We start from the raw sequence: 16,705 nt of genomic DNA on the forward strand, positions 1-16,705 counted from the left end.
TTTATTCGATTCAATCTTCTCAACACCACCGACCGCCCATCGCCGCTCAACCTGCACATAGGGAAAACACATGCAGGGCTGAGTATTTTAAACATACTCAGTGGACTCATGCCAAAACATTTTATAGTTATGCCACCCTTACCATAGTGAACTCGAGTTTTGCATTTATTTAAAGATAAGCATCGAGTCACAAAATACATCATGGACTGGCCAGTCAAATAATACCTCCCATTTTCTCATCAATCATCATTTCATAGTGCGACGAAAGTGTGGCCACACTTTTCACCCACGAGACCGGCCGACTAGCAAGGACGGCTCCCGATCCCACACACTCTCGGCCACACACACACACTCACATCCATGCATCCAAATTCACCGATTAATTTCCCCTTCACTCGTTCTAAATGCATGTGGACTCAGAAACACCGATTAATCGGTAGAAGAAGAGAAGATTAATAATAGAAGTACCTTTTCTTGCAAAAACAAACGGTAGAAACAAGTAGAATCTTGATTCTTCAATGAATTCTTGAATTGCAGCTTCAATTCTTCTCCAAAAGATGAAGAATTAATGGAGAAAGTATAAGAAAAATTTGAGAGAGTGGGAGAAAGAGAGAGACCGAAAGTTGGGAGAGTGGGGGACGGTTTCTGTAGTGCTAGGGTTTTGATTTCTCTCCTCTTATTTATAGAGTGCAAGATATACTCCAATAATTAAATAATAAAGATTTGGGAGAGATTTGTTGGGGAAGTGGCGTTATTATAGTTGAGAAATAGGGGGTTTTCGAATTTCAAGCTATTTTAATAGCTTTTGATTTAAATTTGAATATTTCACGGAGTAGAATAAAATATCACGGAGCAAGAATAATAATAAAAAGTCTCCCCAATTTAATAGGAAAGTGGCGTGTGATTTGAGCCTTTCAAAGGGATTTAATTAAAAATCCTAATTAAATTAGGATATGGTAAGATCTTCTTAGATTTGGCAAGATATGCTAGGATATTTGAATTTAAATTATGGAAGAGAATCAATAAGGGATCAAATAATATAATAAAATAATCCCTTCTCCCATAATAAGGGAATTTCGAAAATCCCTCTAGGAATAACATAGATTTCGAAATTTTCATCAAATAAAAGGAATAATCGGACTTTGGATTTAATTTGGATAATTATCCCAAGCAATAATTAAATCCAAGAAAAATAGGATTTCATTCCAATAAATAGGAGGGTCGAAAATTCCACATACTTAAATAAAATGCTCCTATTAAATTCTCACTCATCCCTTAGGATAATAATTCACCACAAATATTATTTCCTCCCACATCAAAATATCCACATTTTTCAAAAATCATCTCCACTTCACATTTTCAAACGACTTTGACCATTCCACGGCCACGTCATATTTTCCACAATGTTGACTATTCAATAGCCACGTCACATATTCAACAAGTTGACCATTCAACTCAATCTCAACTCAAAATCGCAATTAGGTCACATAGAATATTGCAATTAATTCACGCATCAATTAATTCCACATATCATAGCATTAAAAGCATTTAATGCAAAATTTCCACGTCACAAAAATTAGGGTTCGAAAAAGCGGGGCGTTACAGTTATGGCGTAACAATTCATTTTTCAAAATGAGTGATTGATTTTAACCCTAACTTTTGTAAATGACTATTTTACCCCCGCCTTATTATAGTGAACCAATTCATTCTTATAATGAAGTAAAATTTGGGACAATTTCGAAAATTATATGTTGAATATCAGCCTTAATTTTCTTGATCTTGTGGTTGAGATTTATTCTCTAGTTATATATTTAAGGGATGCTTGCCCTATATCACTACTCTATATATATATATATATATATATATATATATATATCTGGATGGAGGAGGGGTGCGTTAGGCTCCTTTGCATCCTAAGTGTCCTATTTCCTTCTTAATCTCAGCCCTTGGATGCTTGAATTGGATAGTTGTGATCAATGCATTATTAGTCTATAATGTTGCATTATTAGCCGTTGTGCATTATTAGAATGAAAATGTGCATTATTAGTCTATAATGTTGCATTATTAGCCGCTGTGCATTATTAGAATGAAAATATGCATTATTAAATGACACGTGGCATTAATCTAACCGTCAGATGACAAAATCGTGGGGCTAGGATTAAGAAGGAAAAAGGACAAAAGATATGAAAAAGATTTGAATACATCCCTACGATGGAATCATGTCCACTTTAGTTGCAGGCATATTTTTCAGACCTATTTTTCAGTTGGAGGCCTATATTTTTACCCTAATTTCTGAACTACTCCTTTTACACAATAGACATCACAACGGAATTATACAGCATTTACAAGAAACAACAAATTACAATTTGCGAATTCTTGAATTCTTGAATTTTTTCCAATGCCCTTTGCCTCTTTCAAAGAACCTAAACCTGAGATTGAATTTCATTAGCATAAGTGGTGAAATACAGAAGTTTCTTACAAGTCATATTTAAATCTGCATACAAAATCCAAACAAAAAGAAATATCTGCCATTAAAATTTTCAAATAAATATTAGTCACTGATCTCCAATCTGCAGATTTTCGAATTGAGCTAATTACAATAATTTATAGGCTCCAAGTAATGAGAGAACAGTTCTGAAACTGTACTAATTAAAAATGAAACTTGAAAGTCTACTCATTTAGATTTGCAGAAAAGGTTTACTCCCTCCGTCCCAGAAAGATTGTACCATTTACTTTTTCACATTCGTTTTGCAAAAATAATAATAAATAGTTAAAGTAGAGAGAAATTAAAGTAAAAGAGAGAATAATGACTACATTATTCTTTCTTTTATTTTACTCTCTTTCAACTTTACCTATTTATTATTATTTTTGCAAAACGAGTGCAGAAAATAAACTGGGACAATCTTTCCGGAACGGAGGGAGTATTTGATTAGAAGAAATGGCAAATACTAATTGAGCTATGTATTTTTCGTGTAGGTTTAATTACTATTTGATTAGAAGAAAATGGGATATCCTACACGGCTAAACCCTCTCTACTTCTTGCTTCACCAAAGTAGGTTGCAGAGACTGTCATGCGTTGTCTAAAATCAGCGTGTGGAGTAATATAACTCCTCCGATTGGCTTTTCTTCTCCCTTCTGATAATTTCTCTTTCCTCACACCGAGAGAGGCGCCTCTCCTTTTAGAGCATCTCCAATGGTTCAGCGAGCGACCGGCTAGCCGATTCCCAGCGCTGGCCGGTCCGCTTGCCGAACCATTGTGAGCGGCGAGCGAGGAATCGGCAAAAGATTCGGCAAGCGCTCGCTGATTCTCGAGCGCTAACCGAAGCGCTCGCCAATTGGCTCGCCACCATTGTAGGTGGCGATCGGCCAGTGGTTTTTTTTTTTGTTTTTTTTATTTTATTATTTTAAATTTCCGAAACACTATATATACACTATTTGAACGTCATTTTCATTTATACCGCTTGTTTTAACGAGTTTTCTCTCTCTCTAAATTTCTGTACAAGAGCATCGCGAAATGGAGAACAACAACGACTCTCCTTCAGCCGAGCTCTCCGCCTCGCGCGTCTACAAACATAGGTGAACATGTGGAAAATCATAGGTGAATGGTTGGAGATGGCCTTATGGAACCTTGTTTTTAGTTACAGCTCTGCATCGATATTTACTCAAAAAATCTAACGAATGATTCAAAAACAAAGGTTGAATGAGAATATTCTTCAGTGATTTCAAGATATGGCGATTCGTCGAAATATAGTTATCATCTCGTGTATAATAAAAATTGTAGACACATTACGTGTAAAATTAAATATTTAATATTATTTAAAAAATATCGACCCCGGCTTATTTAATTTTCTGGTTCCGCCACTGCTTATGTTTTTCTCTTTTTTGCTTTAATCTATGTGATATAGATTCATATATCTATCAACAAGTTTTTTTTTTGCAGGTATCATTCCAATTATTTCTTGAAGTCTCTAAGGAAATAATCTGAAGTTCCTCTTCTGTCGTTGTAGTATTGCTCTGTATCTCATGTTCAGATTTGTCACATTCTTAAAATTGAAGTAAATATGATGTGAATCTGGGTATCCTAGAGAAGAATCGAAGAACAGGATTTGAGGACAAATCCTTTCACAAAGAATAAGAGGATGATGTGAATCCGGATATTCACAATCATAGGATGCAACGACATCGAGGGCCATGTGTTAATTGGGGTCCGAAAAGAAGGTGGAGATATGGCAAGGAGCCAAGCCGGATTCGGAGGTCTGACTCAAACCAGAATTTGCCTATCAAGATGGTGTCCAAATTCTCTTCTAAGACCCTCATTGTTGTCATCGTCAAAATAGCTTTACGTGAGTACCTTACACGCCTCAATCGGAGCCCGGATGAGGAAGTTATGGTCGTTTTACAAAAGCCACGTAGTCCAACAAGTAAAACGCCCGACCACAGAAAATTTGCCCGGCCTGGAGAAGAAAAACGCCCGACCCGGGCGTTTTTGTGCGACTTGCAATTTTTTCTCCTTTTTCCTCTTTTGTTTTGCACTTTTAACCTCTAGTATAAATACCCATTCTAGGTTTTTGTCAGGAGCTTTTGAATATTTGTAAGAGACAATTTCTCCATATTTGAGAGCTCACCTTCTTCATCTTTTGAAGACTTATTAAATTCCTTCGGATTGCATTCGATCTTTTGCCGGGCTAAGATTGATTGTAAAGGTATGCTTGCTAGTTCTTGTGTTGCTAGTTTGTGGAGCTATTAGGTGTTTGTTTGTATGTGAAAGGTCTTTGAAATTTCTTTCTTGTTCTTCACCTAAATCATAACATTAATACATCCTCTATTCTTTTATCCATTTTTTTTGTTCAATTTCTTAGTTTATCTTGTTTATTCGTTGGGTTTATTTACAAGAACAAGTCCGGGGCAAGTTCATGAGTCTTCAATCTATAAGATTCACATTAAAATATCTGTTTAGATTTCTGTTAATGCCATTTTTTTCCAGTTATTTGTTTTGTTCTATGATTACATATTAATAATCACACAGTAATATAGTACCTTGCAATATTATCTGTAAGTAGTAGATTATGTATAGATTTGTCTTAGTTTTGAAAGGGCTCTTAATGGATCTAGGTTTTTAATTTATGAATGAGCTTAATGAGATGTGTTTAAAACGAGTACAGCTTATTTAGGAGGAACAATTAATAATTTTAATCGAACTGTTAAGCAACGTTGTAAACAATTAACCAATATGAATAGGAAATTACTATCATAAATTATTAAAAGTCTCTGTTGTGTCTCAATAATGAAGTGTGTGTATCTCTATGTTCAGATTTGATTTATGTTGTTCTCTAAGTTTGCTTTTCCAAGTTTTGTTTGTTATGTTTTTCATGGTTATCTTTTTTTTCTTCCAGTTTATTAGTCCAGGTAGATCAATAGTGAGGCACATGAAATCAGCAATAATTTTTGAGGAACCATTCTAATCTAATTATCTCCTAATCCTATTATCTGATGCGAATGATTTATTAAGGAATCATGTCAATCGGGTCAGCCCACCGGGTTTCAGGCCAACCCTATTCGGGTTGCGGGTCAATCGGGTGCGGACTAATCGGGTTGTGATTTTTTTGGGTTATAAAAGTTCGACTCTAACCCTAAAAGCTTGGGTTACGGGCCAACGGGTTAATCGGGTTTCTACCGATAAAATTAACATGCAATCAATCCAATAAATAATGGTGAAAATTAGTTATATTTATAAAATGTAAAATATTTAGTTATGATAAATTTGAGATATATGCTTAAACTCAAATATAAACATGATCAAATACTAATATTTGAGATTTATGCAAAATAAAATATAAACATCAAGAAATTTTAAAGCATATTTTGAAATTTAAATATATATTTTTAGTGAATTTGAAGTTTCTAATTTATTTATCTATTATTATGTTAATAAAAAATTTAATATATAATTTATATATTTAATATATAAAATTGAAAGTTATTTTTTTAGTAATCTATATTATAAAATAACTAATAAAGTGTCGAATTAGAGTCAACCAAATAGAACGATAGAAATTTTATCGGGTTTCCGGGCCAGCCCATCGGGTTTTCGGTCTAGCCCTAACGGGTTGTGGGTTAATCGGGTGCGGGCTAATCGGACTGTAATTTTATCGGGCTAGAAATTTTCAGCCCTAACCCTATAAATTTGGTGGGCTATTCGGGCCAGCCCACGGATTGCGGGCTACATTGACATCCCTACTATTATCCGACCAACTTTCTTAATTTAATTAAGAACCTATTTAATAAATCAGTTTGTTTATTTTTTTTATATTTTTATAAAAAAAAATTATCTTATTTTTATACATTGGTCAAATTTTGATTTTAAAATTATCTTAATTATAAATTACAAATTTAATTTTATGCAGTAGTATATTATCATAATTATCTTAATGTTAGTTAAAATGTTTTGATTACTAGATCCTTTATACCTTCTAATTAAAATTGCCGTTCAAGTTTCAGCATCTTAATTATTTTTTACTGTGTCATGTGCATACTATTAATAAAAGTTAGTTAATCTCTTGCTCATGTGGGTCTTAAAAATTTATAAACTATTTATTTATTGAAAATCTTAGATATGTGTGTAGTGTATGTTTTTTTCACAAATTACGACTGTGTTTAATTGTGTTTCATATAAGAATTTTTTTAAGAAAAATAAAAGGATCAATAATTCCTTTTAATTATTTATAGTTTGCAACCATTATTATAAAATTAGTGGGCCGTGCGTAGCGGGTGCTAAAACTAGACTAAACAGAGAAGAAAGTAAGATTTGCAAAAGAAAAAAAAATAGGATTGAAATGAAATACAATCAAATGCACTCCGGGTTAGAGTACATTAAGCTATATATACATTGAACTGCAAATGTAAATAAAATACTAATATTTTGTGAATTGGGATTTACAAAGAATTAAAGATGTTTTTCACCACTTCTATGCAAAATTTTGTGGGTCGGAGATTAAGATTAATCAGTTAAATTATTTACTACTTTTATTAAGTTTTTATATTTAATAAGTACCATTTCTCGAAGCAACCATTTAATGAGTAGGGTTGTAGAGTTGTGCATCAAAAATTGAGCCCAAATTAATATGTCTAAACTAATTTCTATTAAAGTGTTATGTTAATTTTTAAATGTGATTTATATATGAAACATAACTAAAATTCTAAATTCACAACTTAATTTTCTAACCAATTCTAAATCTTAGTAAAGGTTACTTCTTCATCGCAATTTTCATCTAAATTATATACTCCCTCCGTCCCACTGTAGAAGTTCCGGCTGAGTTCAGCACGAGTTTTAAGAAAGAAAAAGGAAAGTTGGTGAAAAAAAATAGTGGAATGTGGATCATACTTTTATATATTAGTTTTATAATAAAATGTGAGTGGAAAAAGGTGAGTAAAATGTGGGGCCTATTACCAATTATGGAATATTCCAACCGGGACTCCTAAAGTGGGACACCCAAAAGTAGTAAACCGGGACTCCTAAAATGGGACATAGGGAGTAATTCACAAAAACATTTTGTGATATATATGAGTAATTTATTTTTATGTATAAAATATTTAAGCATTGTATTATTATCTTTGCCGGTGAAAAATTGTCATATTTTTCCATTTTTATTCGTTCTTCAAAATTATTCTCTATCTATTGATGATAAATATTTCTTCCTTATATGATGGAACATCTTTTCCACTAACACATATTCTTAACTATAACCATCATTATATTATCTTCCTTCTCTCTCTGTATTTTATTTTTAAAATTTATTACCTTAGAATTTATCTTTATTATCTGAAAATTCTTATGTCTCGTGCATAGCACGGGTGATAACACTAGTTTATTCTATAAATACCAGTCCAGTGATAATTACTCCCTCCGTCCGCGAATAAGAGTCCCGTTTTTCCGTTTTAGTCCGTCCGCGAATAAGAGTCTCGGTTCACTTTTACCATAAATGGTAATGGGGTCTCACCTTCCATTAACTCATTTTTCACTCACATTTAATTTAAAACTAATTTATACAAGTGGAATCCACTAACTTTTTTCCACCCACTTTTCTTAACATTTCTTAAAACCCGCCCATGAATGAAACTCCTAATGGCAGACGGAGGGAATATTCATATTCATTTTCGTCGACACTCTCTCTCTCTCTAAACCATTTCACTGTTTATTGCAATTAAACTGAACATTTTATAATTTTCAGGGATTAGAGGCCTATCAAATATGAATGAAGAGAAGAAACGACACGACCCCCTTCAAAAATTATTATCTAATTTTAGATTTTTGTGATTCCTATCTAATCTACTTATTTTCTCATTCTTTAGTATTCTCATTCTTTAGTACCTTTGCTTCAGTTTTATCTTAGTTAGTATTATTTATTATTTATTATTTTGTTATTTTCTTTTGTTATTGTATTTATTTATTATTTACATATATGATCCAAAAACATTAAGAGATTGCTGAGATACAAGATCTTCTAAGCTTTTTGCAGGAATCTGTGATAATAAAACTGCACATAGCAAATGGGAGGAAAAAAGATGAGGATAACAATAACTACGCATAGCAATGGAAGGGAAAGAGGGGTGAGTAGTTGAAGAAATCTTTAGCAAGAAAAATTTACGGTGAAAACATGACAGAAAATAATTCAGCCTCAATGTTTGTACCACGGTTTAAATTCATACTCATATTTGTTATATATGATAAATATTTAAATTCAAATATTCAAGACATTTTCTACATGAATATCTCAATTTTTACAATATCTACATAACTTAATATACTGCAGCAAGTTAATTAATTAATTTTTATTTATCTGTCATTTAATACAGGTCAGTCAATTTATGTAAAGAAAGACATTGATACGCATAAACATACTGATAAAGATGTTTAAAAATATAACTTAAAAGTTAGAGAGATACCTTGTGCGATATAATGTAATAGTATCACACTCCTTCGCCAGTCACAATTTTTGATTGTTAAATTGCTTCTGCATCTAGCAATGGCATGAGCAACAACACTACAGAAGACTATGAAACTCATATTAAAAAAAAAGAGTGAAGTACACAATTAATCCATGATCTTGTCATAAAATACACCAATGGTCTCTAAAAAAATTTTATAGTATTTTTGGTCCCTAAAGAAAAAATAACCCCCTAAACACCACTAGTGTATATATTCAATGTTTAAGGATATTTTAGACTTTTGAACTATACAACCATGACTTACCACTTTCTTTCCTATATCTCTCTCCTTCCCTTTAAATAATCATTCATCTCTCTCTTTTTTCTCTTTGTATCTTCACTCTCTACTGTATATCAAAAACGTATTGTGCAAAAATTTGGGAAATGTCTAGTGTTTCCGATAATCTTTCTGGTGAAGAAAGAAACGGGTGTCGGTGGCTCCAATTAAAGTACGAAAAATGTTGGTGAAACAATATTTAAATCCAAATTTTGATTTTCAAATCCAATTCACATAATTCGGCCAGCACAATTTTCAAATCCAAATTTTGATTTTCAAACAATATTTTAAAACAATTTATGTCCATTCACACCCTAGAACATATATTTGTAGCTACTTCAACCATTTAATCATACAATAACACCCTATTCTTATGGCTAATAATTTCAAACCTCACCCTATAATTAAAATATAGTTTCATCAAATTGAAAAATAATTATAAAAAATAAAACTAATCGGCATTTTTATGGGGTATACAAGAGAAATGTATTAAATTTAAACAGGTTAGGAGTTGCGTTTCAAATTAATTACATCATCTAAAATCATTTTAATTAATTATCTTTTCACAATATTTCATACATTAATTCCAAATCTTAATACCAAAGGCTTCATATATTAAGAATAAAGCTCAATTTCTATTAACAATTAACAATTTTAATTCAAAATATTTTCCTACCCATCCAACATCATCAAGTGCAAGTGCAAAAAATAAAATAGTAATACACAAAAACAAAATAAATCTACTCACTCTCATCACATCGCCTCCACTGCACAGCCTGCAAAACTGAAAAATCACTCTTCTGAAAGTTTTTTAATGCCCTCCATGCCATTTTGGTCATTTTCCAAATGCATAAGGGTATAAAAGTCCGCCAGATACCAAAAATATAATTTTTAGGGATGCTATAATTTTTTTAAAATCATTGGTGTATTTTATGACAAGATCAGAGATTAATCGTATAGTTCACTCTAAAAAAAATTACTGTAAAAAAAGTCCATATATAAAGCTGAAATTATGGTACGTATGTACCCAAACTGTCAAATAAATACGTAGATGGATAATCAGTCAAATTGTGAATGAAAGAAATCAAACAAGATCGTAAATACCAGGAAACACAATAAAATAATAAGATTAGAAAATTTAATTAAATAAATATATTGTCAAAAAAAACTAAATATAAACATATCAACATTAGGGTCAACACATATTTATTGAGATTTTTACATGGTTTTATTGAGATTTTATATGCATTATATTGAAATTTTTTGAGGTATTTGTTGATAAAAATCTAGTTATCAACATTTACGAAAATTAAAATAAAAAATATCAAATTTCATCATCCAAACATCGTCGGAACATATGCAATTGATATCTCGTTGAAATCCTTATAAAATTATCTTTAATTTGATATATATTTTGTAAAAAAATAATTTAAATCGAGAAAGTTACGTAAATTTAAAGTTTTAAAATGATTTTAATAAAAGAGAATTGACATTAATATCCTTTAATTTTATTTAATAATTTTCTTAATTAAAAATATAATTTATGTGGCATTATTTCAACCACTAGATCTCCTAATTTAATGACTAAAATTTAGTCTTAATTTAAAATTACTAATTAATTAACAATTCATCACTTCCCGTCAACATTAATACCTAAATAATTAACTTTGGTCTTAAACGGCTTGGTACATGGTTGAATTCTTTCTTTATTTGAACATCTATGTGATCTTTAATGACAACTAGCTTTAACAGTAGGCATACAATCAATAAAAAGATATTAAAATGAGCTTTTAATAACATTAAACAATACGAAAAAAAAAAAAAAAATAAGGGATAAACTTAGTCTCGATCAGATACAAATATAAGAAGGGTATAAGACACCTAATATCATGGAACTTTTAAAAAGTTGAGTTTTTTCCAAAAAATTTGAAATTGGCAAATAATATCACGAATTTTACTTCGAATTTGATATTTTTCACCAATGAAAAATTCCGGTAAATAATATCATGATACGGATTTTTTTTTTAATTTCTCGACAACAACTTCGAGACTTTCAAGATTTTCAATATTTGAAAATAGTTTTTCTTGAAGCACACCCTCCAAATTTGGCCTTTAATCTATAAATATAGTTGGAATTTTTTCATTGGTTGAAAATAACGAACACAAGATAAGTTCATGATATTATTTGTCAATTTCAAACTTATTGGAAAAAATTCAACTTTTTTAAAGTCTTATTATATTAGATGTCAATATTTTTTTATACATATTTTTTGTGCATTTTCGACGAATGAATTGATACTCTGGCAGCAGAGACCGGAAGAAAGACGGGAGGAGCCTGGTTTTTGCAGTGTTTTTACTCGACAGTCGGGAAGAAAAGAGGCGGTGGATTATATAGTGTTCTTCTCGGTGGATGAGGAATTAATAGAGTGAACTTTGGCCAATATTTTTGGTCTTTTGAATTGTTTGGATTATATTAATATTTAAAATGCAACTATTTGGGCATTTGCATGGTTAGACCAAATAATATCACGAATTTTATTTCGAATTTAATAATTAAATTAAATTAAAAGACTAACTATTATTCTTGAATAATAACCACGCTAATAACACTAATTTCGGAAAACTAAGATTACAAGAAAAATTTAATAACAAAAAAAAATGATAAGAAAAATGAATAAACATGAAAGAAGAAATAAAACAAAGTAGAAATATTTAGGAAACAAAAATTATAAAACTGATACACATTTATATATTCTCATGTTAATATAGTTAATGAACAAAAAAATATATTAATAAACTACAAAAAAGATCTCAAACATTTTTTCGTCCATGTTTCTATTACGATAGTCCTATTATAAGTTAGTACACAATGAGTTTTAAGATCTCAAACATTTTAATAAAACATTTTAAGAAATGTAAAGAAAAGTGATTTAGGGCATCCATAATTGGACGCCCTAAGCGACGCCCTATGCACTGCCACGTCAGCATTTTTATCCTCCTCCTATTCCACTTGCAGTGGGGCGGACTATACCCGCCCTAAGCGACGGCCTAAGCATTTTTCTATTATTTGAATATTTAAATACTTCAAAATTTGGAAAACTAACTTCATTTCATTAAAATTCAAACATTACAATACGAAATAAAAAAAACTACAATTTCTCAATGGCGGCGGTTGCGGGTCCAAACTTCTTCAATCATGTCGGTCATGAGCTGAGTATGGTCTTGTTTGTTGCGCATTGAGGCCTGTCGCTGTAAAACCGCACTGAAGCCAGTCGGTAATCCTCGAGTGATCGGCGAGGTCGCCGTGCTGGAGCTAGATCCGACTTCATCATCCACCCAATTGGTGACATGACCACGTTCTTGTTCGACTATCATGTTATGCATGATGATGCACGCATACATGACATCGGCGATGACGTCCTTGTACCAGAAACGCGTCATACCTTTCACGATTGCCCACCGCGATTGGAGCACCCCAAAAGCCCGCTCCACATCCTTCCGCGCGGACTCCTGCTTTGCCGCAAACAAGACTCTCCTCTCACCAATTGGGCATCTGATCGTCTTCAAAAAAACAGGCCACATAAGGTATATGCCATCGGCCAAGTAGTACCCCATATGATGTGTGCGGCCATTGGCAGTGAACTGAATGGCCGGACCGCGACCCCTGCACTGATCGGCGAATAGGGTGGACGAGTTGAGGACGTTGATGTCGTTGTTCGACCCAGCTATACCAAAGTAGGCATGCCAGATCCAGAGGCGGTGGTCAGCGACGGCTTCTAGGATCATCGTCGGGTGGCTGCCCTTGTAGCCGCTAGTAAATTGGCCTCTCCAGGCCGTCGGGCAGTTCTTCCACTGCCAGTGCATACAGTCGATGCTCCCTAGCATCCCAGAGGCCGTGCACCGTCTCGTGCATCCGCATCAGGCTCTGGCAATCGTCAGCAGTCGGTCGTCGCAAATATGTGTCACCAAAAGCCTCCACAACTAACTTACAAAATTTCTTCAGACAATCGCGGCCAGTTGTATCCCCGACGTGAAGGTACTCGTCGAACATATCCGCTGTTGTGCCATAGGCCAACTGGCGGATCGCAACCGTGCACTTCTGCAACGGCGTAAGTCCGGGTCTGCCGATCCCGTCTTCCCAATACTGGAAGTACTCATCACGACCCTCCAACGTGTGCACAATGCGGAGAAAAAGATCTCGGCTCATTCTAAAACGGCGGTGAAAAACATTCGGGCCCCACCTTGGATTCTCGGCAAAATAATCTGCGAACAAACGTTCGTGCGCTACGTCGTGCTCGCGGGAGCCAAATGTCCGACGTCGTATCGGGCGAGGGACCCGCGCCTCCGCCTCCGCCGCCGCCTGCTCCCGCTGCATTTGTGCCAAGCATTCCGCCTTGGCTTCATTAACGACATCGAACAAGGCTCGAGTCAAGGCCCGTCTGCAACCATCCGATGTACTCAAATCGTAGTCGTCGGGATTCATTTTTGAGTTGATGAGAGAGAATAATTGAAGAGAAATTGAAGAGATGTGAAATTGGAGTGTGTGAAATGGTAGTGAATAGTAGTGTTTAAATAAGAAAAATTTGTTGAAAAAATTAAAAAAAAAAGGAAACGCGTGCCCATCGTCCGCGTCGTCCACAGTGGCGGACGATGCGACGGACGATGGGTATCCTCCGCGCATCATCCGCGGACGATCTATCGGGCGCGAACGATGGTTAACCCATCGTCCGCGATGCTGCAGTGGCGGACGATGCATCGTCCGTCGCATCGTCAGCCCCATTGCGGATGTCCTTATAAGTTAGTACTCAATGAGTTCTAATTATATATATTAATTTTATAATAAAATATGAGTGAAATAAGTTGGTGGAATATGAGGCTTATTTACCATTATAGTAAAAGTGAAATGTTATTGTGGGACATAGGTGGTATTAGATATGGCAAATATGCAAATTTTACTATGCGTGGATATATTTGTATGTATCTTATTTTTGCTAATTCTTTTTTTAAGTTGATGGATATTGAACTTCAATCACCCATAGTATTAACTTCGATTTTGTTCATGAAGTGACAAAAACACATGAACACAAAAGCCAAACATTTATGTGCATAATAGCTCAAATATTTATTAAAATTACATAAATTACTATATAAATTTAAAATATATAAAAAATGAATTAACTACATGTGATTTTTTTTATTATTATTAAAATTTGACTATATCACTAAAAAAATTAAGAATTTAATGAAATGAAAGAAGTTACACAACTTAAAGATGGAGTTTTAAATTCTTGAAACATTTTTTATATATATATCTGTTAGAAGATATTGCACAAAATCAGGAATTGATATGAGAATATATTTCTCCCAAGATAGAAGAGTAATTTATGTAAATTTAGGTTTACCATGTATAGATATTCCTAGTCTATATAAACCTGTAATCTCTCCTTTATACACATATTGAATGAATAACCCTTCCACCGATTTCTACATGGCCTCAGAGCAAGTTCGATCCGGGCTCAGAAAATTCTCATCATAGCCCCGAAAATACCTTTCCCGACCTTTTTCAAACAACCAGAAACCAGATCCTACATACCAAAATGTCAGATACAGAGGAGACGAAACCAGAACAGATAACAAGCTTAAAGAACAGCAAGAGTGTCACGATTGCATTCAAGCTGAATGGAAAGAATTACCCCCTGTGGTCGAGATTGATCAAAGTAAAGATTGGAGGCCGAGGAGCCTATTCGTACATCAGAAACGAACCCCCTGAACCCGGAAGCAAGGGGTTCGACGAGTGGGAGGAGAATGACTTGGTGGTGTTCTCGTGGATCGTCGACAACATCAACGACGATATCATCGCCGATTTCGCGCATCATCAAACAGCCAAAGCACTATGGGACAACCTTGCCGTGACGTTTGAAAACAAAGCCAATAAGTACCACATCTACGACCTGGAAGAGAAGGCAATAAACATCAAACAAGGAAATCTCGATCTAGAAACTTATTACCGGAGAATCCACGGTTTGTGGATTAACATCGACCGAAGCCAGAAACAACCGATAAGCTGCTGTGACAAGGGAATTGATCAGTTCCGAACCCACTCAAACGAGAAACGTTTGATTAAGTTCTTGACCGGATTGAATCAGGAGTACGATTCAATTCGGAGGGAAATCTTGAAGGAAGAGCCGACCCCATCGGTAGAGGCAGCCTACGGATGGGTGAAGACGGAGGCGGCTCGACGTCGTATCATGCCACCGGCGTCGTCCCCACCCACCGGAGAAGCCTACGGTGGAAGCACCGATTCGTCATTTGGGGGAGAAATCGGACACGGACTCGCGGCCCAGAACCAACGCCCATCGAATCGCAACGGCCCACCGCCGCGATTTGACGGTCCACCACAGCAGCGCCCCGCTGCCACCAGCCGACCGCCGGGAAACCGCCCCGATACCTCCAAACTATGGTGCTCCCACTGTGGGAAACAGAAGCATACATGGGAAACCTGCTTTAAGCGGCTAGGTTACCCGGAATGGTGGGAGGAACGGCAGAAGGCAAGGAATAGCCAATCTCAGGCGAAACTCGCTGTTGGAGTAAACAGCGATGGAGCAAGGAGGAATGATGGGGAAATGACTGGAATGGGAACGAGGGTGCGCCAGGAGAACCAGCCGGTCGGCGGCAACGTGCGAGGCACCGGAAATTTGGCACAATGGACGGAACTCTCCGACGGCGCGGCTAAAGGAGGTAAAGGGTTTGGTTTTTAAACCAAACCCTAATCTCATTTTACATTTAACCCCCCTGCAGAATGAAAAATATGAAAAAGGGCCCCATTTTAATAGATGTCGCCCCCCTGACTTCACTAAATTCAAAAATGACCCACCTATTATCCGAAATATTATGTCATACCCCAATTTTTTGTCAAAAAACAAGTTTGCACCCCTAGAAAATATTTCCGCTGCTTTTCATGCTGAAACTGTCACTGATAATGATTCGAAGGGGTGGATATTTGATTGTGGAGCAACTGATACTATGACACCCGATCGGAACGATTTTAGTGAGGATACACAGTCATATATTAGAACTGCAAGTGGAGAATTGATTTCTGTTGTAGGATCTGGCACAATTGAGATATCGCCTACTCTTCGTCTCAAGAACTGTTTATATGTTCCTACACTGTCTCAAAGGCTGATGTCTATTAGTCATGTGACTAAAGACCTGAATTGCACATTCCTAATGCATCCCAACTTTTGTATCTTGCAGGATATTCAGACGAAGAGGATTCTTGGGCGTGGCACTGAGAAGAAAGGACTCTACTACGTGGACGAGATAGCTCAACATGGCAGTGCAATGCTGGCTCACGGATCCACGAAGCAGGAAACTTGGCTCTGGCACCGACGACTAGGGCACCCCTCCCCTGGTTACTTTAAATTACTCTATCCGAATCTTTCA

At 35.0% G+C, this 16,705-nt stretch overlaps 1 protein-coding gene across 1 annotated transcript; it reads left to right on the forward strand.

Moving 5' to 3' along the window:
- The first annotated feature begins 14,859 nt into the window (after positions 1–14,859).
- Positions 14,860–16,020, forward strand: LOC148931248 (uncharacterized). Its single transcript, XM_089066766.1, has one exon. It carries the CDS (start codon positions 14,860–14,862, stop codon positions 16,018–16,020), a length of 1,161 nt encoding a protein of 386 aa, XP_088922892.1.
- Positions 16,021–16,705: the final 685 nt, after the last annotated feature.

This window comes from Salvia hispanica, chromosome 3 (assembly GCF_029641045.1).
Source record: "Salvia hispanica isolate PSC_SH4W2 chromosome 3, Shi_PSC_v1, whole genome shotgun sequence".
Classification (NCBI taxonomy): domain Eukaryota; kingdom Viridiplantae; phylum Streptophyta; class Magnoliopsida; order Lamiales; family Lamiaceae; genus Salvia; species Salvia hispanica.